The sequence below is a fragment of the Garra rufa genome, chromosome 19, assembly GCF_049309525.1.
Source record: "Garra rufa chromosome 19, GarRuf1.0, whole genome shotgun sequence".
NCBI classification, from domain to species: domain Eukaryota; kingdom Metazoa; phylum Chordata; class Actinopteri; order Cypriniformes; family Cyprinidae; genus Garra; species Garra rufa.
In genome coordinates, this window is record NC_133379.1 from 11,574,756 (window position 1) to 11,602,691 (window position 27,936).

A 27,936-nucleotide genomic window follows, 5' to 3' on the forward strand; every position below is an offset into this window, starting at 1 on the left:
GGGAGCATGTCATCTGCTGCTGTGGCTCCATTGTCTTTGATCAAGTCCACAGTCAACGCAGCTGTCTACCAGAAAATCCTAGAGCACTTCATGCTTCCTGCTGCCGACAAGCTTTTTGGAGATGATGATTTTATTTTCCAGCAGGATTTGGCACCTGCCCACAAAGCCAAAACTACCAGTACCTGGTTTAATAGCCATGGAATAACTGTACTTGATTGGCCGGCAAACTCGCCTGACTTAAACCCCATTGAAAATCTATGGGGTATTGTCAAAGGGAAAATGAGGGAACAGAGACCACGAAATACAGATGAGCTGAAGGCCAATATCAAAGCAACATGGGCTCCATAACACCTCAACTGTGTCAAAGGCTGATCGCCGTCTTGATGCTGGAATTAGTGCCAAAGGAGGCCCAACAAAGTACTGAGGACATAATACAGTAAATTAACACACTTATCAGAAGGAAAACATGTGTTTAAGATCCTTTTTTTATTGGTCACATGAAATATTCTAATTTTGTGAAATACTGGATTTGGGGTTTTCTTTTGTCTTTAATCCATAATCATTAAAATTGAAACAAATAAAGGCTTGAAATATTTCACTTTGTGTGTAGTGAACTAACATACAAGTTTCACTTTTTGAAACAAATTATTGAAATAAATGGACTTTCCCTCGATATTCTAATTTTTTGGCACATACCTGTGTATGGATTTTTCCCAATAAAATAAATAAATGTATAATATATTGTGAAATCCCACGAAACGTGTTTGTTTTGAAAATCAGCTGTGACGCAAACAGCGCCATCCAGCGGGCAGAGACGTGCGCGTGCGTGTGACGTCACCGTGTTTGGTTGCGTTTGCCAACTGTCTGCTCTGAAGTGAGTGCCAGTCAGTTAGCCAGCCTTCTCTTTTCACTTCATCTAACTATGGTCTGAAGAGGAAACCATGAATCTCCGAGGCGTTTTTCAAGATTTCAACCCTAGGTAAGACCCGAGTGCGTTACGTGAACGATAAAACCCAGCGCTTTGTTTTTACTACGCTACCATTCACTTTGTTAGCTTAGCTGCTAATGTGCAGGCCTTTTGGATTTGTCTTAGCATAGTTGAGCACCTCCACGGGACATTTAGCAGTGAAGCAAACAGCTTTAATACTGAAACCGACTTATAAAGCCGTGCAGGAAACACGACACGCCACTTTTCCTAAAGATTCTCGTTCGCGGACATTCAAAGCTTCTCGGATACTTTTGTTTTTCTGTTGTCTCACTCTCAGGCCCCCTTATCGTGATCTTGACAGGAGACAAGTATCGTTAAGTTTGACAGATGTGTCTAGCTTGTGCTTTAACCTCATGTGTGTTTGTTGTTGTCGTCGTCCCGCAGTAAGTTCCTGATCTACGCCTGTCTGCTGCTGTTCTCTGTGCTGCTGTCACTGAGGCTGGATGGCATCATCCAGTGGAGCTACTGGGCGGTGTTTGCGCCCATCTGGCTCTGGAAACTCATGGTCATCATTGGGGCTTCCGTGGGCACCGGGGTTTGGGCACACAACCCACAGTACAGGTCAGACACAACTTTTGCCTGCTTATGATCACTAATGCGTAGGATTGAGTCTGCAATGAAGTCCCTTTATTATTGTTACTGTATCATATCTGATGCATGAATTGCAGAGGCCTTTAAATGATCAACATGACACGATCAAAACTTTGATAACACAAGTAAACACAACATGCAGTTTTTAATGGAAGTTTTTTTTTTGTGAAGGGAAAACTAAATCCTAACCCACATGACCCTGTGTAAAAAAGAGATTTTCACACAGGGCCGTGTGGGTTTTGAATTTTGAGTGATTAATATTTAAATTAGTTTGATGATCTGAATCATTAAAGCGTGACAAACATGCAAAAAAAATAATGCGTAGGATTGAGTCTGCAATGAAGTCACTTTATTGTTATTGTATCATATCTGATGCATGAATTGCAAAGGCCTTTAAATGATCAACATGATCAAAACTTTGCTGAAAAACCTGTCATGCACAATTTACTACATACAGTGGTGTGAAAAAGTGTTGGCCCCCTTCCTGATTTTTTTATTTTTTTGCATGTTTGTCACATTTTTTTATTTCAGATCATCAAACAAATGTGAATAATAATCAAAGATAACACAACATGCAGTTTTTAAATGAAGTTTTTTTTGTGAAGGGACAACTAAATCCAAACCCACATGACCCTGTGTAAAAAAGAGATTTTCACACAGGGCTGTGTGGGTTTTGAATTTTGAGTGATTAATATTTAAATTAGTTTGATGATCTGAATCATTAAAGCGTGACAAACATGCAAAAAAAATAATGCGTAGGATTGAGTCTGCAATGAAGTCACTTTATTGTTATTGTATCATATCTGATGCATGAATTGCAAAGGCCTTTAAATGATCAACATGATCAAAACTTTGCTGAAAAACCTGTCATGCACAATTTACTACATACAGTGGTGTGAAAAAGTGTTGGCCCCCTTCCTGATTTTTTTTATTTTTTTGCATGTTTGTCACACTTTAATATTTCAGATCATCAAACAAATGTGGATAATAATCAAAGATAACACAAGTAAACACAACATGCAGTTTTTAAATGAAGTTTTTTTTTTGTGAAGGGAAAGCTAAATCCAAACCCACATGACCCTGTGTGAAAAAGAGATTTTCACACAGTGCCATGTGGGTTTTGAATTTTGTTTGATTAATATTTAAATTTGTTTGATGATCTGAATCATTAAAGTGTGACAAACATGCAAAAAAATGAAATAAAAAAACAGGAAGGGGGGCAACACTTTTTCACACCACTGTACTTACTGCCGTGTGCTTGATAGTGGCTTTTTAGCAGACTTTAGATTAGGGAACACTGTTCACTATTAACTATTGCTTCTTACAGGGTTCCCACACTTTTTGAAAGTACTTGAATTTCAGACATATGGATTCAAGGCCTTGAAAGTACTTAAAAACAAACATAGGTCCTTGGAAGTGCTTGAATTAAATTTAAAATAAATAGTTTATAGTGTCATTTAAAAATTGTCCTATATGTGCTGCTTTCAAAAACAGAAAAAAAACAGTACTAATTAAAGCTGCAAGCAGCGATGAACGGGCCCTCGCACACGGGCTCACCGCCGACCGGTGGCTTTAGGAACACAGAAAATGGTGGGTAGTATGCTTTTTATACAGTAAAAATAGGAGAAATATGTCAAAGTCACTTAAATGTGCCAAATTTCCTGCTGCCAGCTGGTGGCGCTATGCCTATAACTGATTATTGGCATGTAGATGTGTTCAGGCCACCACTTTCATCAAACATATGAAGTTTGGTGCAGATTGACCTTGGTATGTTTGAGTTAGTGAAAGATATGATATATCCTGCTGCCAACAGGTGGCGCTATGATAATATCTGAATATTGGCCTTTAGGTGTCTTCAGGCCAGGACTCTTACCAAACCTGTGAAGTTTGAGGCAGATCAGACATTTTATGGCTGAGTTATAACAACTTCTATGTCCATGGCGAAACATCAAACTTTGTCACGCCGCCACAGACACGCCCTTTAACGAAAACTCAAGATCTTCGCAATTTAACATCTCTAAGGCCTCTAGATCAGACTGACCAAATATAATGTTGATATCATTAAATCTCTAGGAGGAGTTTGATACAAGTAATTTCCTGTTGCCAACAGGTGGCGCTGTGATTATAATAGAATATTGGCCTTCAGATGCGTTCAGGCCGGGACTCTTATCGAATATGTGAAGTTTGAGGCAAATCTGACATTTTTTGGCTGAGTTATAACAAGTTTTATATCCATAGCGGGACCTCGAAATTTGTCAGACCGCCACGGACACGCCCTTTACCGAAAACTCAAGATCTTCACAACTTAACATCACTAAGGCCTTTATATTAGACTGACCGATTTTGGTGTTGATCTGTATAAATCTTTAGGAGGAGTTTGTTGTAGAGTACAGCATGACACTTCCTTTTGCCTGCAGGTGGCGCTATGACTATAACTGAATATGGGCATGTAGATGTCTTCAGGTCAGGAGTGTTATCACACATGTGAAGTTTGGGGCAGATCGGACATTTTATGCCTAAGTTATAGCAACTTCCTTTTTCATGGCGATACATCGAAATTTGCGAGGCCGTCACGGACACGCCCTCCGATGAAAACTCTAGATCTTCACAATTTAACGTCGCAAAGGGCTTTAGATTAGACTCACCAAATTTGGTGTTGATCGGAATAATTCTCTAGGAGGAGTTCGTTCAAGTATGACACCTGAAAATGACAAAAATGACACAAATTTTGCTGAGAAAATTAATAATAACCGACTTCCTGTTGGGTTTCGGATTTTATCTCAAGAGGCTTTTTTGTAGGTATTGGTGTGTTACATGTGTGTACCGATTTTTGTGCATGTACGATAATCACAGCTGAATGCGCACACCGCGGAACGTGTAAAGGTGGCGCTATTGAGCCATTTTGCCACACCCACTTCTGCAACCCATATCAGACGTCCATTTTCGCCAGGTCTGATGTGTGTGCAAAGTTTTGTGAGTTTTCGGGTATGTTTAGGCCTTCAAAAATGCGATTCATTCCGGATAAGAATAATAATAATAATTAAAGCTGCAAGCAGCGATGAACGGGCCCTCGCACCCGGGCTCACCGCCGACCGGTGGCTTTAGGAAAACAGCAAACGGTGGGCATTATGCTTTTAAAACAGTAAATGTAGGAAAAATAGATCAAAGTCACTTAAATGTGCCAAACCTCCTGCTGCCAGCTGGTGGCGCTATGCCTGTAACTGATTATTGACATGTAGATGTGTTCAGGCCAGCACTTTCATCAAACATATGAAGTCTGGTGCAGATTGACCTTGGTATGTTTAAGTTAGTGCAAGATATGATATATCCTGCTGTCAATAGGTGGCGCTATGATAATATCTGAATATTGGCCTTAAGATGTCTTCAGGCCAGGACTCTTATCAAACATGTGAAGTTTGAGGCAGATTGGACATTTTATGGCTGAGTTATAACAACTTCTATGTCCATGACCAAACATCAAACTTTGTCAGGCCACCACGGACATGCCCTTCAACGAAAACTCAAGATCTTCGCAATTTAACATCACTAAAGCCTTTTTATTAGACTGACCGATTTTAGTGTTGATCTGTATAAATCTCTTGGAGGAGTTTGTTGTAGAGTACAGCATGACACTTCCTGTTGCCAGCAGGTGGCGCTATGACTATAACTGAATATGGGAATGTAGATGTCTTCAGGTCAGGAGTGTTATCACACATGTGAAGTTTGGGACAGATCGGACATTGTATGGCGAAACATCGAAATTTGCGAGACCGCTACGGACACGCCCTCCAATGAAAACTCTAGATCTTTGCAATTTAACGTCACAAAGTGCTTTAGATTACACTCAGCAAATTTGGCGTTAATCCGGATAAATCTCTAGGAGGAGTTCGTTCAAGTACGAGGCCTGAAAATGGCAAAAATGACAAAATTTGCTGAGAAAATTAAAAATAACCGACTTCCTGTTGGGTGTCAAATTTTGCTCCAAGAGGCTTTTTTGTAGGTATTGGACCCTATTTTAAATAGTTAACATGTTTTATGGTCTACAAGCATTTTTAAATATTATTTTAATAGTCTATAAGCATCTGTGAAATAATTAAAAACAAATATATTGAAAATAAATACATATTAACTTAGTTGACTTTTTGGCCTTTTTGTATTTGTTTCTCATTCTAATTAAGTGAACTGAGCAGTATAGTGTCATACTTATAAGATACTTTGTTCTATCAGTGAGAGTGTATATATGTATTTAAATCACATAATTTTTCCTTAAAAGATAAAAAAAATATTTTAATGCTCTTTAAGCACCTATACAAAATAATTATGTAAAATTACACTGACAGTACAGTACATATCAACTGATTCTATGGATTATTTTCATTCTTATACACTGACAATGAGCTAAATAGCATTAGAGGTCAAACGATTCCTTATCTTATGAGGACCTCTAGTGTTCATCCCTGGTATTAGAGCTTTAATCTGACGAATTTATTTGACACTTTTAATGTTTTTGGGGCCTCTGAGCATGATAACATTTTGAAACTACACGTATTTCCTAAGAATTTCTTGTTCTTTATATGTAAAAATTTTGATGAGTAAGAATAATGCAATTTAAAGATATATGAAAATAACTCTTCATCTTTTTATGTTGGCTTGGAGAGCCAACATACTGTTATGCTATTTAAACTTATTATGTTGGCTTGGAGAAGCCAACATATTGTTATGCTATTTAAACTTATTATTATTATTATTATTATTATTAAAATTCTTCTGAGACTAAAATTCTATACGCTACTCCTCCTAGAGCTTTAAGGCTACAAGCCCCAAACTTGGCAGAGACCTGGGCCCTTGTCTCGAAAGTGTTGCTATATCTATTTGGACTGATCAGATTTACAGTTGATTTATTATTAATTTTTTTACATTAAAAATTCCTAAAATTTCGCCCTCTAATGGAGCAATACCTCTCCACTGAATGGAACTCTCCACTGAATGGAAATATGTCCCATAGATTTGAATGGGCTGAGAAAAAAAGCGCCCTCTAAAGGAGTAATTCCTCTCTACTCAACAGGAGATCGCTGAGCTCTGACCAACTTCCACTTTGACTTCGATGGAAAATGCAAATAAATAACGCCTTTAAAATTAAAATATTCCAGCGATTTAATTGTAAATACCCATTAGAACACATCAAGACCTGAATTCAGCTATTTGAGCTAATTTATTCAAAACTCTAAGCATTCCTTCACCGTGTACAGCTTCAGCACGTACTCTCTCTGTATATCTGCTCACAAACGACCTAATTTGCACGAATTAGAACGCCTTTAAAATTAAAATATTACAGCGATTTAACTCTAAATACCCATTACAACACATCAACAGCTAAATCAGTTTGTGATCTGTTTTATTTCAAAGTTGAAGTACTGTCTTCAGCAAATGTGTTACACAGACGAGCTTCACGGCTCGGAGCTAACCCGACTGAGAATTATACATGACTGAACGTCTTTTAAAAGCATTTAAATAAAAACACTCCAGCGATTGTACACTATAAATATAGAAGAATATTTTAAAGAGCTACATTGGGTGTAAATGAGCTATTTCAAACGTTTTACTAACGAACATGAGATGTATGGCTGCATTATCAGTCTGTCAACAAATACATCATTTGCACGTCTTTTAAAGGCATTTAAATAAAAACACTCCAGCGATTGCACACAATAAATATAGAAGAAAATTTTAAAGAGCCGCATTGAATGCAAATTACCTGTTTCAAAGGTTTTTAAGGAACATAAGGCTGCATTATCAGTCTGTCAACAAAGAATTCATTTGCACGTCTTTTAAAGGTAATCAAATAAAAACATTCCAGCGATTGCACACAATAAATATAGAAGAATATTCTAAAGAGCTGCATTGAGTGCAAATGAGCTGTTTGCACTGCTCAGTTCTTCGTCTGCATCATCAAAGACATCATTTGCACGTCTTTTAAAGGTATTTAAATACAAAAACTGCAGCGATTTAACACAATAATAGTATAGTAATATATTACAAAGGTTAAATGCTTGCTTATTTCTGCTTTTCGGCTCAACCGCACGGCAACGCGACGCGGCTTTGAAGCAGGCGCTCATCACATATTCTAGTATGGCAAGCCGTTTTAACCTAAAATCCACACACGATCCTCTATGGCAAGCTGTTTTAGCCTAAAATATACTAAGCATTTCTAGTCGTACTGCCATTTTTACTAGCAACAATTCAATTACAGAGCTCTAAGTGTTCTGGGCTGGCTCTTTTGCCCGAAGGCTGCCCAATTTGGCTCTCCAAGCCAACATTTAAAGTTTGTCATCGAACTTTAGCTTCTAGTTATGTTGGCTTGGAGAAGCCAACATATTGTTATGCTATTTAAACTTATTATTATTATTATTAAAATTCTTCTGAGACTAAAATTCTATACGCTACTCCTCCTAGAGCTTTAAGGCTACAAGCCCCAAACTCGGCGGAGCCCTGGGCCCTGGTCACCAAAGTGTTGCTATATCTTTTTGGAATGATCAGACTTACAGTTGATTTAATATTAATTTTTTTACATGAAAAATTTCTATAGGATTTCAATGGGCTGAGAAAAAATGCGCCATCTAGAGGCGCAATACCTCTCGACTGAAGAGGCGGGACTCAAACCTCTTGCTTACAGTCACTCTGAAATCGGTGTAAATACAAATAAATACCGCCTTTTAAAATTAAATATTCCAGCGATTTAATTGTAAATACCCATTAGAACACATCAACAGCTAAATTCAGTGGTTTGTGAGCAGTTCTTGTAAAAGAAATGCTTGCACCCTTCAGCGAGTATACAAGCCGTCAGCACGAACTCTCTCTGTATGTGCTCATAAACAACATAAATTGCACGAATTAGAGTGCCTTTAAAATTTATATATTTCAGCGATTTATTTGTAAATACCCATTAGAACACATCAACAAATCAACCTTTTGTGATCTGTTTTATTTCAAAGTTAAAGCACTGTCTTCAGCAAATGTGTTATACAGATGAGCTTTACGGCTCGGAGCTAATTTACCCGACTGAGAATTATACATGACTGCGCGTCTTTTAAAAGCATTTAAATAAAAACACTCCAGCGATCCAACACAATAAATATACAAGAATATTTTAAAGAACTATATTAGCTGCAAATGAGCTGTTCAATAGGTTTCACTAACGAACATGTTACCGAGCTGTAACCTATACTTTCACTTTGACTTCGGTGTAAAATGCATATAAATAACGTCTTTAAAATTACAATATTCCAGCCATTTAATTATAAATACCCATTAGAACACATCAAGACCTGAATTCAGCTGTTTGAACGAATTTATTGAAAACCCTAAGCATTTCCTTCACCGCGTACAGATTGCCTTCAACTATGATACATGGAGACGAACGACATAATTTGCACGAATTTGACCGCCTTTAAAATTACAATATTGCAGCGATTTAATTAAGTCCACCCATTAGAGAATATCAACAGCTAAATGCAGTTGTTCGTGAGTATTTTTTTTTCATACAGAGAGCGCTGTGTTCAGCAGTGTGTTATGAGCTCCGAGATGTCCAACTGACAATTATACATGACTGCACGTCTTTTAAAGGCATTTAAATACAAACACTCCAGCGATTGCACACAATAAATATAGAAGAATATTTTAAAGACCTACATTGAGTGCAAATGACTTTTTTCACTGGCTTAACTAACTAACATTGAATGCACTGCTCAGTCTTCATCTGCATCAAAGACATCATTTGCACGTCTTTTAAAGGTATACAAACACTCCAGCGATTAAACACAATAATAGTAGAGTAATATATTACACAGCTTAAATGCTTGCTTATTTCTGCTTTTAGGCTCAACCGCACAGCAACGCTTTCAAGCACGCGCTGCACACTTGTTGTATGGCAAGCCGTTTTAACCTAAAATACACATAAATCCTCTATGGCAAGCTGTTTAGCCTAAAATATACTAAGCATTACTTATCGTAATAGCATTTTTACTAGCAACAATTCAATCAGAGAGCTCTAAGTGTTCTGGGCTGGCCCTTTTGCCCGAAGGCTGCCCGGTTTGCTTCTCCAAGCCAACATTTAAAGTTTGTCATCGAACTTTAGCTTCTAGTTATTATTAAACTTCTTCTGAGACTAAAATTCTATACGCTACTCCTCCTAGAGCTTTTAGGCTACAAGCCCCAAACTCGGCAGAGCCCTGGGCCCTGGTCACGAAAGTGTTGCTATATCTTTTTGGAATGATCAGACTTACAGTTGATTTAATATTAATTTTTTTACATGAAAAATTTCTATAGGATTTCAATGGGCTGAGAAAAAATGCGCCATCTAGAGGCGCAATACCTCTCGACTGAAGAGGCGGGACTCAAACCTCTTACTTACACTCACTCTGAAATCGGTGGAAATACAAATAAATACCGCTTTAAAAATTTAAATATTACAGCGATTTAACTCTAAATTCCCATTAGAACACACATCAACAGCTGAATTCAGTGGTTTGTGAGTAGTTCTTGTGAAAGAAAAGCTCGCACCCTTCAGCGAGTATACGAGCCGTCAGCATGAACTCTCTCTGTATGTGCTCATAAACAACATAATTTGCACGAATTAGAACGCCTTTAAAATTAATATATTTCAACGATTTATTTGTAAATACCCATTAGAACACATCAACAAATCAGCCTTTTGTGATCTGTTTTATTTCAAAGTTAAAGCACTGTCTTCAGCAAATGTGTTATACAGACGAGCTTTCAAGGCTCGGAGCTAACTTACCCGACTGAGAATTATACATGACTGCACGTCTTTTAAAAGCATTTAAATAAAAACACTCCAGCGATCCAACACAATAAATATACAAGAGTATTTTAAAGAACTACATTAGCTGCAAATGAGCTATTTAATAGGTTTCACTAACGAACATGTTACCGAGCTGTGACTTACTTTCACTTTGAACTCGGTGGAAAATGCATATAAATAACGTCTTTAAAATTACAATATTCCAGCCATTTAATTGTAAATACCCATTAGAACACATCAAGACCTGAATTCAGCTGTTTGAGCGAATTTATTGAAAACCCTAAGCATTTCCTTCACCGCGTACAGATTGCTTTCAACGAGTATACATGGAGACGAACGACATAATTTGCACGAATTAGAACGCCTTTAAAATTACAATATTGCAGCGATTTAATTCAGTCCACCCATTAGAAAATATCAACAGCTAAATGCAGTTGTTTGTGGGCATTTTGTTTTCATACAGAGAGCGCTGCGTTCAGCAGTGTGTTAGACAGCTCCGAGATGTCCGTCTGAGAATTATACATGACTGCACGTCTTTTAAAGGCATTTAAATAAAAAACACTCCAGCGATTCAACACAATAAATATAGAAGAATATTTTAAAGACCTACATTGGGTGCAAATGACTTTTTTCATAGGCTTAAGTAACTAACATGAGATGCACTGCTGCATTTATGTGTCTGTTAACAAAGACATCATTTGCACGTCTTTTAAAGGTATTTTAAAACAAACACTCCAGCGATTCAACACAATAATAGTACAGTCATATAATAAAAAGGTTAAATGCTTGAATATTTCTGCTTTTCGGCTCAACCGCACAGCAACGCGACGCGGCTTTGAAGCAGGCGCTCATCGCATATTCCAGTATGGCAAGCTGTTTTAACCTAAAATACACACACGATCCTCTATGGCAAGCTGTTTTAGCCTAAAATAAACTAAGCATTTCTTGTCGTACTGCCATTTTTACTATCAACAATTCAATTAGAGAGCTCTAAGTGTTCTGGGCTGGCCCTTTTGCCTCAATGCTGCCCGGTTTGGCTCTCCAAGCCAACATTTAAAGTTTGTCATCGAACTTTAGCTTCTAGTTTATTATTACTTTCATAAATCACCACATCAACACCGTTCAAGATATCCCAAAGCCGTTCACAATATAGGGAACATTTTCCCTATATTCTGAGGATGATGATAAGAACATGTAATTCATGATGATAACAAAATGTTATTATTGCTTGCTTTACGTCCACCACTTCTGTTTAAATGTCATCGTTACCTATCTGTTCCATTTGTGTGTGGACATTGCTTTGCAGGTGACTCCTGTTATAAGACATCACTCTTAAGCGCTACATAACTAAGAATCAATTAGGAAAACGGTGCCCAGTTGGCACATGCATTCACAGTAACCCTCTGCCAGTTTGGATTTAAAGTTTACAGAAATGAAAGGGTTACATTTTTAAATCAACACACAGACAAATACACACTAAATATACAACTTTACCATCCAGTTTCATTTGTTAACATTGTTAACATGAACAATAATAAATAGCATTTATTAATGTTAATTAATATTAACCTAAAAAAGTACTCATATATTGTTTAAAGGTAAATTAGTATCTTTTAACATAGTGTATGTACTGTGAATTAACATGAACATGAACACAGTTCATGTGGGTATACAACAATAAACAATAAAGTGCTCAATAAACGCTTCATTCTTTCAAAATATCTTTAAAAATCAAGTTGGGTATTGTAATGGGGCGATATATAAATATAACTCATCTTAAAATGGTACAATTTTCAGATGTTTTGAACAGATAACAGCAAAGTTTGTTTTGTTGTCAAAGTTTGTCTTGAAATTGTTAGTGTTTTTTTTTTTATTGAATCAAAAATTTTAATTATAAAAATAAATGTCTATCAATGAAGATAAATCGCTCATGCTAAAAAGCTGTATTTTTCTTAATCTTTTGCTATGTGACTGAATAGGACAAGTTCATGGTACAGTTCAGTAAAAAATAAATAAAAAACAACAACTGCAATATACAAAGAATGAAAGAGTTCGTGACCCTTTATATTTTCTCAAAGATCAGACTCTCAAAGTTCAGACTTATTTATGCAGATTAAACTACAGCAATGTGCAATGTGCAAATTGCATCTTCCTCAAAGATGGTCTTAAGCAAAACAGCATGTTCCACTGGTCTCTCTCCCTTTCACCCCTCCCCCTTCAGTCACTCTTAGTGTCAACACAGACTGTCAGCCCAGTGACAACAGTTTACTGATTTCTTTTTTTAATTTTCTTTAATTCATAGAAGCTTGAATAACTATGATATTACCAGCACTTGCTCATAATGATTAGATCTCTGTGTGAAAAAAGTTTTAAAGAGTTTGGATGCTGCACTTTAAAGATATAAAAAATTAGGGTTATGTTTTTAAAAAAATCACCACGTCAACACCGTTCAAGATATCCCAAATCCGCTCGCAATTTAACATCTTCAGAATCTTCTCTTCATGTTAAAAAAGTTTGGTGTGAATACCTTGTTATTCTTAGAAGGAGTGTGAATTTGTTTACAGCCTGATTTTTCCAAAAATCCACATTCAAATCAAAATAGCCGGCTTCCTGTTGGTCTTAGCTAATGAGTTTGATTTAGAAAGTTGTCCAGATTGATGAGAACAATATATGTACAGAGTTTGGTGACTGTAGGAAAAACTAACCCCCCAACTTTTGTCAAAAGATGGCGCTATAGAGTGCCTGCTCCACGCCCATTTATGACCTTTTGCCAGTGTCTAACTATCATTAATATTGATGTGTGTGTTGAGTTTCATGAAATTCTAAACATGTTATCTGCTTCGAAAAGACAGGAATCTAATTTTAAAGTTTAACACGTTGCCATGGCAACAGCATTTGATTTATCATCGTACCCTTTACATATTCTTATCGGCCGTGTTTTGACATTATTTTGATGAAGTTTGAAGAAAATCAAGTAAAATTAAGAGGCTGATTTCAACGCATTTTGAAAATGACACGCTTCCTGCTACCAGTTGGTGGCGCTATAACTTTGACTCATAATAGTCACATTTATGGAATCGGCATCATACAACGAACAATCTGGTGAAGTTTCATCAGAATCAGGCAATGTGTGCAACAGTTATTAGACACTTCCTGTTTCTCATTTCTCGCCATAACTTTGTCGCCTTGCCACGGCCAAACCGTTCGAGATATCAAAAATCCCCTCGCAATTTAGCGTCCCCAATGTCTTGAGATCATGCTGACCGAGTTTGGTGACAATCGTATGGAAATCCTGGGAGGAGTACGTTAAATTCCAGAGCATGCGCTTTTTAAACAGCCCTAAATATCTCACTTCCTGTTGCGTTAAGAAAATGACATAGAGTACAAAAGTTGTTCAGCTCAATGAGTTCTATATGTGTACCGAGTTTCATATGTGTACGTTCAAGTATGTGTGCTATATGGCCCTAAAAATTCCAGGGGGCGCTGTAGAGTCCCCTTGCCACGCCCCGGTACCAGCCTCTGTGACGTCCTGATGGCCGCAGATTCCGACATGTGTGCAAATTTTCAAGAGTTTTTGAGCATGTTAAGACCCCCTTAAGTGCCCGGAAGGTTAACAAAAAATAAAAAAATAAAAAATAAGAATCCTTAGGAAAACAAGAGGGCCTTCGCCCATTCTGGGCTCGGGCCCTAATTAAAGCTGCAAGCAGCGATGAACGGGCCCTCGCACCCGGGCTCACCGCCGACCGGTGGCTTCAGGAAAACGGCAAACGGTGGGCAGTATGCTTTTAATACAGTAAATATAGAAAAAATATGTCATAAGTCATTTAAATGTGCCAAACTTGCCGCTGCCAGCTGGTGGCGCTATGCCTATAACTGATTATTGGCATGTAGATGTGTTCAGGCCAGCACTATTATCAAACATATGAAGTTTGGTGCAGATTGACCTTGGTATGTTTGAGTTAGTGAAATATATGAGATATCCTGCTGCCAACAGGTGGCGCTATGATAATATCTGAATATTGGTCTTTAGGTGTCTTCAGGCCAGGACTCTTACCAAATCTGTGAATTTTGTGGCAGATCAGACATTTTCAGGCTAAGTTATAACCACTTCTATGTCTATGCAGAAACATCAAACTTTGTCAGGCCACCACGGACATGCCCTTTAATGAAAACTCAAGATCTTCACAATTTAACATCTCTAAGGCCTCAAGATCAGACTGACCAAATATAATGTTGATTTAATTAAATGCAATCAATGCAAGGACTTCAGATAGATGCCAACTGTGAACCAGTATGCTACAAATAAGAACATGTAATTCATGATGATAGCACAATGTTATTATTGCTTCCTTTATATCCACCACTTCTGCTTAAATGTCATTGTTACCTATCTGTAAAATTTTTGTATAATATATTTTTGTATAAAATCAATTGTTGTCATAACTAAGAATCAATAAGGAAGACGGTGCCCAGTTGGCACATGCATTCACAGTAACCCTCTGCTAGTTTGGATTTTAAGTTTACAGAATTGAAAGGGTTACACTTTAAAATCAACACACAGACACATACACACAAAATATAAAATGTTGCCATCCAGTTTCATTTGTTAAAATTAACTATATCAGTTAACATGACCAATAAATAAATAGCATTTATTAATGTTAATTAATATTAAGCTAAAAAAAGTATTCATATAAAGTTTATGTACAGTGAATTAACATGAACATGAACACAGTTCATGTGGGTGTACAACAATACACAATAAAGTGCTCTATAAACGCTTCATTCTTTCAAAATATCTTTAAAAATCAAGTTGAGTATTTTAACGGGGTGATATATATATTTATAACTGTTCTTAAAATTATGGTTTTCAGATGTTTTGAAGAGATAACAGTAACGTTTGTTTTGTTGTCAAAGTTTGTCTTAATTTTTTATTATTATTATTTTATATTCAATAAATAACACTATGTAAATATTGTCTATCAATGAAGATAAATTGATCATGCTAAAAAGTTGTATTTTTTTTAATCTTTTGCTATGTGACTGAATAGGACAAGTTCATGGTACAGTTAAGTAAAAAATAAATAAAAAACAACAACTGCAAAATACGAACAATGAAAGACGTAGTGACCCTTTATATTTTCTCAAAATATCAGACTCTCAAAGATCAGACATATTTATGTAATTACAATACATATGTGCATTTTTTGTTCAAAGATGGTCTGTAGGATGGCTCTCTACTCTGTCACCCTCTCTGCCTCTCACCCCTCCCCCCTGCAATAATGAGCTTCTCTGTGCCTGACTGAACGCACACACATACTGTAGAGACATTCACCAGAGTGACAGCAGGTTTCTGAGTTATTTTTTTAATTTTCTTTAATTCATTGAAGCTTGTATAAAATTAATATTTCCAGCACTTGCTCAGAATGATTAGATCTCTGTGTGAAAAAAGTTTTAAAGAGTTTGGATGCTGCACTTTAAAGATATAAAAAATTAGGGTTATGTTTTTTACTACATCTTTAAAAAATCACCACGTCAACACCGTTCGAGATATCCCAAATCCGCTCGCAATTTAACATCTTCAGAATCGTCTCTTCATGTTAAAAAAGTTTGGTGTGAACAGCTGGTTGTTCTTAGGAGTAGTGTGAATTTGTTTACTACCTGATTTTTCAAAAAATCCACCTTCAAATCAAAATAGCCGGCTTCCTGTTGGTCTTAGCTAATGAGTTTGATTTAGAAAGTTGTCCAGATTGATGAGAACAATATATGTACAGAGTTTGGTGACTGTAGGAAAAACTAACCCCCCAACTTTTGTCAAAAGATGGCGCTATAGAGTGCCTGCTCCACGCCCATTTATGACCTTTTGCCAGTGTCTAACTATCATTAATATTGATGTGTGTGTTGAGTTTTATGAAATTCTAAGCATGTTATCTGCCTCGAAAAGACAGGAATGTAATTTTAAAGTTTGACACGTTGCCATGGCAACAGCATTTGATTTATCATCGACCCCTTTACATATTCTTATCGGCCGTGTTTTGACATGATTTTGATGAAGTTTAAAGAAAATCGAGTAAAATTAAGAGGCTGATTTCAAAGCATTTTGAAAATGACACGTTTCCTGCTGCCAGTTGGTGGCGCTATAACTTTGACTCATAATAGTCACATTTATGGAATCGGCATCATACAACGAACAAACTGGTGAAGTTTCATCAGAATCAGGCAATGTGTGCAACAGTTATTAGACACTTCCTGTTTCTCATTTCTCGCCATAACTTTGTCGCCTTGCCACGGCCAAACCGTTCGAGATATCAAAAATCTCCTCGCAATTTAGCGTCCCCAATGTCTTGAGATCATGCTGACCGAGTTTGGTGATAATCCCATGGAATTCCTGGGAGGAGTACGTTAAATTCCAGAGCATGCGCTTTTTAAACAGCCCTAAATATCTCACTTCCTGTTGCGTGGAGCCCATGACATAGAGTACAAAAGTTGTTCAGCTCGATGAGTTCTATATGTGTACCGAGTTTCATATGAGTACGTGCAAGTATGTGTGCGCAGTACATCAAGTTTTCAAACTGTGTTCCAGGGGGCGCTGTAGAGGCCCTGAACCACGCCCGGGTCCCAGCCTCTGTGGCGTCCGGACGACGGCAGATTCCGACGTGTGTGCAAATTTTCAAGAGTTTTTGAGTATGTTAAGGCCCCCAAAAGTGCCCCAACGGTTGAAAAAAAATAAAAATAAAAAAAAAAACAAATAAGAATCCTTAGAAGAACAATAGGGCCTTCGCCCTTTTGGGCTCGGGCCCTAATAATAATAAACGGAGCAGATTCAATAGGGTCCTCACACCATCGGTGCTCGGGCCCTAATGATTGTGGGGGTGGAGATGGGGTAGTGAGAAAAAACACTTGCGCAGCCTTGAGCCCTGTGTGGGACAGTTTTCTTAAGCCCGCTCCCGCTGAATTTCTGACCATTACCTCCTGGTGTTCCCGCAATGTGTGTGCTCCACTCCCACAGTCATTGTAATATTGGGGGGGCCATATTTTTATAGCCATTATTTTAGGCGAGTACCAGATAATGAGAGTCATGACATGAAACATCAGAGTTTAATAACAAAAGTTTTTAAGTAAGTTAGGCCTATTAATTGTAATAAGTTCATTTCAAATAAAAAATAATTTATATAGAGAAAGCGAGAAACTCAGAATCAGTAAACCACTGCGTTGCAAAGTGATTCACTGCTTTGAAGCAACTCCAATCGGAATCATTGATTCAGAATGGGACTTCAAAATGCATGTGTATCAATTTAAATCTTGTACAAGATCTACGGCAAAAAACAGTTCAATGCATATTTTTTCAGTGTTTTAAAAATTGCATTTGAATATTACCAGTATTGGATTCAATGTAAATTCCTTTGAGCACGACTGTTTAAAACGGTCTAAATTTACGAAACCTACACATTCAAAACAATTTTTATGGAAATGTTCTGTACAGTAAGCACTTTTATGACACTGCATATGCTGGGGGTGTGAATTTGATAGGTGCTTGATATAAAATAAATGGCGCTTAAAAAAAAGTTCTTAAAAGTCATTGAATCTGGTGTTCATGAAAGAGTGGGAACACTGTTCTTAGCTGCATTTTACTAGAATATTGTCTGTTTATTAGTGCTTATAAAGCACATAATAATGCTTTATTGTGTATGACAATATTGTAGACCTCTTATTAAGTACTCATAACTGCTACAACAACTGCTTTACTTACTATCAATCGTTGATAATAAAGTGTTACCAGGCCTTTAGTGTCATTCTAAAACTGTGGCATAAATGCATTTTGCTGTAAAATCTTTTCTGAATTTCTTTAATAGCTTAGATACTGTTATTGATATTTCAAGATGAGCACTTGCTAGACTGAAGCAGCTTAGGTTTACTTGACTATCCAGACATCATTTGTGACCCTGGACCACAAAACCAGTCATAAGGGTCAATTTTGAATGCTGAATACATAAGCTTTCCATTGATGTATGGTTTGTTGTATAAGACAATATTTGGCTGAGATAAAACTGTTTAAAAACCTTGAATCTGAGGGTGCAAAAAAATCGAAATATTAAGAAAATTGCCTTTAAATCTGTCCAAATGAAGTTCTTAGCAATGCATATTACTAATCAAAAATTAAGTTTTATATATTTATGGTAGGAAATTTACTAAATATCTTGATAGAACAGGATCTTTACTTAAAGGAGTAGTTCACTTTCAGAACAAAAATGTACAGATAATGTACTCACCCTCTCGTCATCCAAGATGTCCGTGTCTTTCTTTCTTCAGTCGTGAAGAAATTATGTTTTTTGAGGGAAACATTTCAGGATTTCTCTCCATATAATGGACTTCTTGGTGCCTATTGAAGCTGCATTTTGGAAGTTGAAACTCTGGCGCACCATAAAAGTCCATTATATGGAGAGAAATCCTAAAATGGTTTCCTCAAAAAACATAATTTCCTTACGACTGAAAAAAGAAAGACATGAACATCTTGGATGACAAGGGGGTGAGTACATTAGCTTTAAATGTTTGTTCTGAAAGTCAACTTCTCCTTTAATATCCTTATGATTTTGGCATTAAAGAAAAATCAATAATTTTGACCCATGCAATGTATTGTTGGCTATTGCTGCAAATATAAAATATATATGTGACCCTGGACCACAAAACCAGTCATAAGGTAAAATTTTACAAAACTGAGATTTATACATCATATGAAAGCTAAATAAATAAGCTTTCTATTGATGCATAGTTTGTTAGGATAGAACAATATTTGACCGAGATACATCTATTTGAAATCAGGAATCTGAGGGTGCAAAAAAATCAAAATACTGAGAAAATCACCTTTAAAGTTGTCCAAATTAGGTTCTTAACAATGCATTTTACAAATCAAAAATTACATTTTGATATATTTACAGTAGGAATTTTACAAAAAATCTTCATGGAACATGATCTTTACTTAATTTCCTAATGATTTTTGGCATAAAACAAAAATAAAAAATTTTGACCCATGCAATGTATTTTTGGCTATTGCTACAAATATACCCCAGCGACTTAAGACTGGTTTTGTGGTCCAGGGTCACATATAATGTCCAGGGTCACATTTTCTATAAACATCATGTTCATGTTCGAGTCCCAAATCTGATCATCAGGCTTTTGAGGAACATTTATTATCATTGTATTGCACTGCATTACATGTTTTCATGTAAACATTTAAATATCATCTTACTAAGACATTATTAGAGACACACAGTGATGGCTGATATTTACATCACTTTATGTAAGTAAATATCTCATTGGTTAACATTACAAGCTATTGTATATTTTGCTCAGATTGGGCCTTCTGCAGAAGTCAGAAACTCATACAGGTTTGAAACAACATGAGAGTCCTGTAAATTAGTTTTGGGTAAACTGTCCCTTTAAGCAAGTGTTATTTTTTTTTTATTTTTTTTTTTTCCAGGGCTGAGGGAGAGACCTGCGTGGAGTTTAAGGCCATGCTGATCGCTGTGGGAATCCACCTCCTCCTGCTCACCTTCGAGGTCCTAGTGTGTGACCGTGTGCAACGGGGAACACACTTCTGGCTTTTGGTGTTCATGCCGCTCTTCTTCGTCTCGCCCGTCTCAGTGGCGGCGTGTGTGTGGGGATTCAGACACGACCGTTCACTTGAGGTATCACACTCAGTGAGGAAGATTTGTCTCTATCAACCTACCACAACCATATTTGGTCCTAAAACAGGCTTCATTTGCTTTATAAACAATGTTTGCTTATTTCTTTGTTTTTATATTGAAATATGACCCACAGATTATCTGACTCACAGTGTTGACAGAAATGAATCATACCTGATTGTATTCTCTTACTTTGTGTTGTTTCATCAGCTGGAGATCCTGTGCTCTGTAAATATTCTTCAGTTCATCTTCATCGCTTTGAGACTGGATAAGATCATCAGCTGGCCGTGGTTGGTAAGGACACTCATTTGCTTCTGTTAGGCCATCCGCTTGGTAATCTGGGCTCTGTGTCTTGTTATGAGAGTATAAGCAGTGTGTCTTTTCCAGGTGGTGTGCGTGCCGCTGTGGATTCTCATGTCCTTCTTGTGTCTGGTGGTGCTCTATTACATTGTCTGGTCTGTGCTCTTCCTGCGCTCCATGGATGTCATTGCAGAGCAGCGGCGCACACACATAACAATGGCGATCAGCTGGATGACCATAGTGGTGCCCTTGCTTACCTTTGAGGTTTGATATCAGCACTGTTCAGTTTTTACTTGAGTGTGTTCATGCAGTGTTTTAAGTAGAGATCATCAGATATTGATTTTTCAAAACAGGTCTAGAAACTGATCTAATAAAATGACAACAATAAATCCTATTAGGTATACTATATATATTTATATATATTTCAAAAGTTTGGTGTCATTTTTTTTTTTAAAGGTTTTCTGCTCACCAAGGCTGCATTTATTTAATTAAAAATACAGTAAAAACAGTAATATTGTGAAAAAATATTAGTATTTAAAATAACTGTTTTCTATTTGAATAATTTTTAAGATTTTATTTTATTTCTGTGTTCAAAGCTGAATTTTCAGCACCATTACTCCAGTCTTCAGTGTCACATGATGCATTGATAAGGATTTTTTGAGAGAAAATTTAGTAGAGCATGTATTCAAACTACAAATCCTTATTATTTTTTTTAGAAAGGACAGCATCCTTTCTAAATACAAATAAAATTATTTCTATAATTTCTTTCCCCTAAAAAATTATACAGACTCCAATCTTTTTTTTGCTCACAGGGGCTGCATTTATTTAATTAAAAATACAGTAAAAACTGAAATATTGTGAAAAAATATTAGAATTTAAAATAACTGTTTTCTATTTGTATACATTTTAAGATTTTTTTTATTTCTGTGATCAAAACTGATTTTTTAGCATCAGTACTCCTGTCTTCAGTGTCACATGATCTTTCAGGAATCATTCTAAGATGCTGATTTACTGCTCAAAAATAAAAATATTATTATTAATGTTGAAAACAGTTGTGCTACTTAATATTTTTGTGATGCATTGATAAGGGTTTTTTGATTTTTAGAACAGCATTTATTTAAACTACAAATCCTTTGTAACATTATAAATGGCTTTACTGTCACTTTTGATCCATTTAATGCATCCTTAATGAACGTATTCTTTCAAAAAAAAAAAAAAATCCTACGAAGCCAATTCTAGATCACAAAACTTCGGTCAATGTTAAACTGAAAGATTTAGGTTTATACAGCCATATGGAGCTTACTAGTTCACTGAATAATCATCCTAAATGAAACTGATCAAACATCTGTTCAAAACTATTACAAAAAATCTTTATTACATGACAGCTGCTAGTAACTTTTGATCAACTCATATATCGCAAAACAGAAAAAATTACAAATAGTCTCTATGCAAAATTAGATTTCAAATTTGTTTTCAAATGTAGTTTAAAATTCGTTTTAGATTTTAAATTCAAAATTTGCACCGTTTTCTGTCCATGTGCAAATTAAATGACCTGTCAGTCTTTAAAATTACATTTTTATCTCCGTCTCGTGTGCAGCAGCAGCAGTAGCTCCACTTCACTGAATGTATTTCCATTATTTGAATATGGCTACAGACAGTGACAACACGCCCAAAACAGAGATTGAGAATGCTCCGTCTGAGCTAAAGTCACCAGTTTAGCTTTCCTGTGAAGTACAAAAATAACTTGTGGGCCGTTGACAAGACTCAGACTATCTAGATTGTCATTTCTCATGATATTCATCTGGTAGCGTCTCATTAGAATGTGTGCCTTGACACCAATGCTCTCTACGATCTCTGAAGGTTTAGAGCAGGTACTGAGATCAAAAATGATTATGTCTGGTTTGAACTATGATGTATACTTCAGGTTATAAGTCTAGCACTCAAACTGTAGCATGTCTGAACATCCATCTTTATTATGCGATCCTGTAATTTATCAGCTAAAAACTCATTTGGATCCTGTTTCATTTTTGCTGGCAGTAATTTCAGTTGTCATCTGGAGTTTTGACAGCAAACTCAGCATTTGTGTTGTGTTTTAGAAATCTTTATTCTGAGAAATAAAAAGTAAAAAATTAATAATAAAATGAATGGGAAAAATACTTCTGGAACCAAGGCAGCCAATTTAACCACCTGTTTGATGCTTAATTATTTTATGAGTGAACTCACAGCAAAATATTTTAGTTGAATATAATCATATGCACTGATATCAGTTTACCAGATATTAAAGGACTAGTTCAGCCAATAATTTACTCAGTAGTAGTGTTTTTATATAACTGATTAATATATAGTTAATTATAATATGATTTCCTCAGTCTGAATCTGAAGTCCTGAAGATGAATCTAAATTTTTGAATGTTTTGGGTGAACTATTCTTGATTTATGCAGCTGTTTAGTGATCTCAGTGTTTATAGATACAGGGTTGACTTTCATCAGTGTTTGTGTTGTTTTCAGATTCTTCTCGTTCACAAACTGGATGGTCATTATAACTCCAACTATGTTCCGGTGTTTGTTCCTCTTTGGGTTTCTCTGGTGACTCTGATGGTGACGACATTTGGCCAAAAAGGAGGCAATCACTGTACGTGACATGTTACTTAAGAGTTTGGGACCAGTAAGATTTTTAAAAAGTTTCTTATGCTCATCAAGGCTGCATTTATTTGATCAAAAATACAGAAAAAACTGTAATATTGTAAAATAATATTACAATTTAAAATAATGGTGTTCTCTTTTAATATACTCTAGAACAGAATTTATTTTGGTGATGCAAAGCTGAATTTTCAGCATCTTTTACTCCAGTCTTCAGTGTCACATGGTTCTTTCAGAAATCATTCTAATATGCAGATTATTTTTTTGGAGCCTGTGATACTTTTTAGGATTCTTTTATGAATGAGAAGTTTATTTAAAATAGAAATCTTTTCTAACAACAGTTTGGGCTTTTTTTTGAAAGAAATTAATCCTTTCATTCAGCAAGGATTTATTAAATCAATAGAAAGTGATCAAACACTGCAAAAATGCTTTTCTTTATTTAGATTTTTTTTTTGTCTTGTTTCCAGCCAAAATATCTTAAAATTCTTAAATCAAGAAGGAATATTGTCTTGTTTTCAGAAAAAAACAAAGTCAAAATAAGCTAAACAAGCTAAATAATCTGCCAGTGGGGTAAGAAATATAATCTTGTTTTCTGTTTGAAATAAGATTTTTTTGCTTACCCCATTGGCAGACTATTTTGCTTGTTCTAAAAAAAAAAAAAAAAAAATGTTTTTTGATATTTTGGCTGGAAACAAGACAAAAAAAAAGTAAGAAAAGCATATTTTGCAATGAAGACTTTTAGAAAAGATGTATATTTAAAATACATGCTGTGCTTTTAAACGTTTTACTCATTAAAGAATCCTAAAAAAGCATCACAGTTTCCAAAAAATATTAAGCAGCTCAGTTATTTCCAACATTGATAATAAATCAGCATATTATTATGATTTCTAAAGGATCATGTGACACTGAAGACTGGAGTAATGATGCTGAAAATTCAGCTTTGCATCACAGAAATAAATTATATTTTAAAGTATATTAAAATAGAACCCTGTTATTTTACGTTGTAATAATATTTCACAATATTACTGTCTTTTTCTGTGTTTTTGATCACATAAATACAGCCTTGAGGAGCATAAGAGACTTCAGGTCATTAAAAATCCTACTGCTCCCAAACTTTAAACTCCTGTGTATACTCATTTTTTATAAACCTTCCAGTATAGTCTAGAATGGAACATAACATTTAACTTTCTATTTTTGTTTGCTTAAGCAGGCATTGCTAAAACTATTTTTTTTTCTTGTAGTGAGTGATTTAAACAAACCCCAAACCTTAAATGTTAAATTTTGCCATGTAACTCATCCCACACAATTTGTATTATCCTCTCACTTGCATTTTCTCACAAACAAGACAATGATTCTGTACTGTGTTTGTTTTCTTAAGTTTGTTTCAGTGTTAACTTGAGCTGCTCTTCTCTGATTTCCCTCTGTTATCAGGGTGGTTTGGCATTCGCAAAGACTTCTGCCAGTTTCTTCTTGAACTCTTCCCCTTTCTGAGGGAATATGGCAACATATCGTATGACCTGCACCACGAGGACTCCGAGGTGTCCGAGGAACTGCCCATCCACGAGGTGCCTAAAATCCCTCCCATGTTTCGTAAGAAGACAGGTGTGGTAATCACCCAGAGTCCTGGCAAATACTTTGTGCCACCGCCCAAACTGTGCATCGACATGCCAGACTAACATTCAAAACTCTGTCCTCGTTTGGCTATTCATGAACTATAGCACTATGCACTGTGCTCCACTTCAGGAGGTACCATTATAAAAGAAAAATACAATGCTAATACACGGATGCTTCTTCTGAGACTCTTCAGGAAAGACCTTTGTGTTTGAGCTAAGCTCAAATACCGGCTCCCAACCATTTTGTATGCCATAGCCTCGTGTCTGTAAAATCCAATAGATGGGACCTGTTGCCTTCTGGAGTGGATTGTTTGAACTTTCCGGACAACTCAGTCAAAGGACTCGCAGAGAGACTGTCTAATCTGTAAATAAGCAGTGTTTTGTATTTTACCGTGTATGTGTGTTTTTTTTTCCCCTATATTTTAAATCCATTAATGGTGTAGGCATTCAGTTACTCATCTGTCGCTTTTAGCTATCCAGCTTTGTTAAAGGATAAGTTCACTTTCAGAACCAAAATTTACAGATGATGTACTCACCCCCTTGTCATTAATGTCTTTCTTTCTTCAGTCGTAAAGAAGTTGTTTTTTAATGAAGACATTTCAGGATTTCTCTCCATACAGTGGATTACTATGGTGCCCTGAGTTTGAACTTCCAAAATGCAGTTTAAATGCAGCTTTAAAGGGCTCTAAACAATAACAGGTGAGGAATAAGGGTATTATTTATTGAAATGATCGGTAGTTTAAAAAAAAAAAAACAATTTATATATTTTTTAACATTAAATGCTCTTCTTGCTCTGCTTGAACTGTTTTTTGGACTTCTATGGTGCCCCCGAGTTTGATCTTCCAAAATGCAGCTTCAAAGGGCTCTAAACCATCACAGCCAAGGAAAGAAGATTCTTATCTAGCAAAATGATCGGTTATTTTCTAAAAAAAAAAATACAATTTATATACTCTTTAACCTCAAACGCTCGTCTTGTCTAGCTCTGCCTGAACTCTGTGTATTCAGGTTCTAGACAGTTAGGGTTTGTCGAAAAACTCCCATCTCATTTTCTCCCTCAACAAATTGTCGTACATCACAGTTTGACCTTTTTTGTTAAGGGTGTTTTATCTTCTTCGCATGGTTATTTTGCAAACACTGGGTCAGTACTTCTGCAGCGATTTAGGGTAATTTTGAAATGATTTCTGAAGTTGAGGGAGAAAATGAGATGTGTCTTTCAACCTACCCTAACTGTTTTGAACCAAAGATGTACAGACTACTAATGAGAGAGACAAGACGAGCATTTGAGGTTAAAATGTATATAAATTGTATTTTTTTTTTTAATAACTGATCGTGTTACTAGATAAGACTCTTCTTCCTCGGCTAGGATTGTTTTAAAGCCCATTAAAGCTGCTTTTAAGCTGCATTTTGGAAGTTCAAACTCGGGGGCACCATAGAAGTCCACTATATGAAAAGAAATGTTTTCCTCAAAAAACATATTTTCTTCAGGATTTCTCTCAGTATAGTGGACTTCTGAGTTTGAACTTCCAAAATGCAGTTTAAATGCAGCTTTAAAGGGCTCCCAGTCAATGAAGAAGACTCTTATCTAGAGAAATGATCGGTTATTTTCTAAAAGAAAAAATACAATTGATTTACTTTTTAACCTTAAATGCTCTGTGAAATCCGGTAATGACAGTTAGGGTATATTAAAAAACTCCCATCTCATTTTCTCTTCCAACTTCAAAATCATTCTACATCGTTGTAGAAGTACCAACCAAGTGTTTACAAAGTGAACGTGCAAAGAAGATCAAACACCTTTTACAAAAAAGGTACAATGGCAATGTAGGATGATTTTGAAGTTGGAGGAGAAAATGAGATGGGAGTTTGTTGACATACCATAACTGTCTTGAACCGGAATACAAAGAGTTCATGCAGAGCTAGACAAGACTAGAATTTAAGGTGTTATTTTTTTGTATATTCTTTCTCAGCTGGGCTGCATTTAAAATGCATTAAAATGCATTTTGGAAGTTCAAACTCAGGGGCACCATAGAAGTCCACTATATGGAGAGAAATCCTGAAATGTTTTCCTCAAAAATATATAATTTCTTTACAACTGAAGAAAGAAAGACATGAACCTTTTGGATGACAATGGGGTGAGTACATTATCTTTACATTTTTGTTCTGGGAGTCAACTACTACTTTATCATTCAATCTGAATCTGTGAGGTTTTTTCTCTAATGATTCCTCATTTCCACTGTGCAGCCTTTTTAGTTGAAGAAAAGCATTGGTATCAAGCTTTATAAATATGCATCTGAAGTGGATTTATTAATTTCTTCATCTGATGGGCTGCTATCATATGTGGCTAGTCAATGAAAATCAGGAGATTGCTGTTGTCAATGCAGAAGCGTGATCGCAGAAGTGCAACCTATTCATTTTACACTCCGTACAGTTAGAAGGTAACCTATATTGAAACTATAACCACTACCTGTATATTCCCTGTAATTTCAGTTTTTGAGTTACAGTAACAGTTTTCAGCGTTTTTTTTTTTTTTAATCCCTGTTTTAGTTGCTATTTAAGTGTTGACCAGTTGCAGTATGTTGCCTTTCCTACACCCAGATCTGAAAACATGTGTTTTTATGTTGCATACTGTCATGCAAGACGATATGAAATATTGTTCTCTTGTTCAGTGGCTAGCAGACAGATACTTCATTGACTTCCTCAGCTGGTCTGAGTAAATAGCCATAGAAATATTTTTCTTTTTTCTTTTGGATGTGGACCAATATTACGGTTTTATTCCCCACTGTACACAGTTACCACTCTCGACGTCCAGTGTGTCCATTCCTTTGTAAAGGCAAGACATACCGTATAGCTCTCGACAGTGCCTCACATTAAAATGTTATCATGCAAAAACGGTTTCAAATTCTTTGCTTTTTGGAACTTTCCAATATCTTATATTTATCACATATATTACGGTTTTCTTTTTGAATGATGGGTGCTTGCTACACTGAAAAAAATGATTCATTGAATATACTAATTTTTTTTTAAGGTAAGTGTAATCAATTTGTTTTAGCTACATTTAAATAAACAAATTTAGTTTATTTACAAATTCAACTTTTTTAATTTAAATGCAGCTAAAATAAATTGATTGCAACCACTTACCTTAAAAAATGTAGTAAATTCAAAAATTTTTATTTAAATGCAGCTAAAATAAATTGATTGCAACCACTTACCTTAAAAAATGTAGTAAATTCAACTTTATTTAAATGCAGCTAAAATAAATTGATTGCAACCACTTACCTTAAAAAATGTAGTAAATTCAAAAATT

The 27,936-nt window shown here is 35.8% G+C and overlaps 1 protein-coding gene across 1 annotated transcript; it reads left to right on the forward strand.

Annotated features, from left to right (window-relative positions):
• Positions 1-857: 857 nt before the first annotated feature.
• tmem185 (transmembrane protein 185) lies at positions 858-27,510 on the forward strand. The gene is made up of 7 exons (XM_073824420.1): positions 858-979; positions 1,373-1,549; positions 19,879-20,086; positions 20,294-20,377; positions 20,471-20,647; positions 22,891-23,014; positions 24,454-27,510. Exons 1-7 carry the CDS (start codon positions 942-944, stop codon positions 24,696-24,698), a joined length of 1,053 nt encoding a protein of 350 aa, XP_073680521.1. The 5' UTR covers positions 858-941; the 3' UTR covers positions 24,699-27,510.
• The last annotated feature ends 426 nt before the right edge of the window (positions 27,511-27,936 follow it).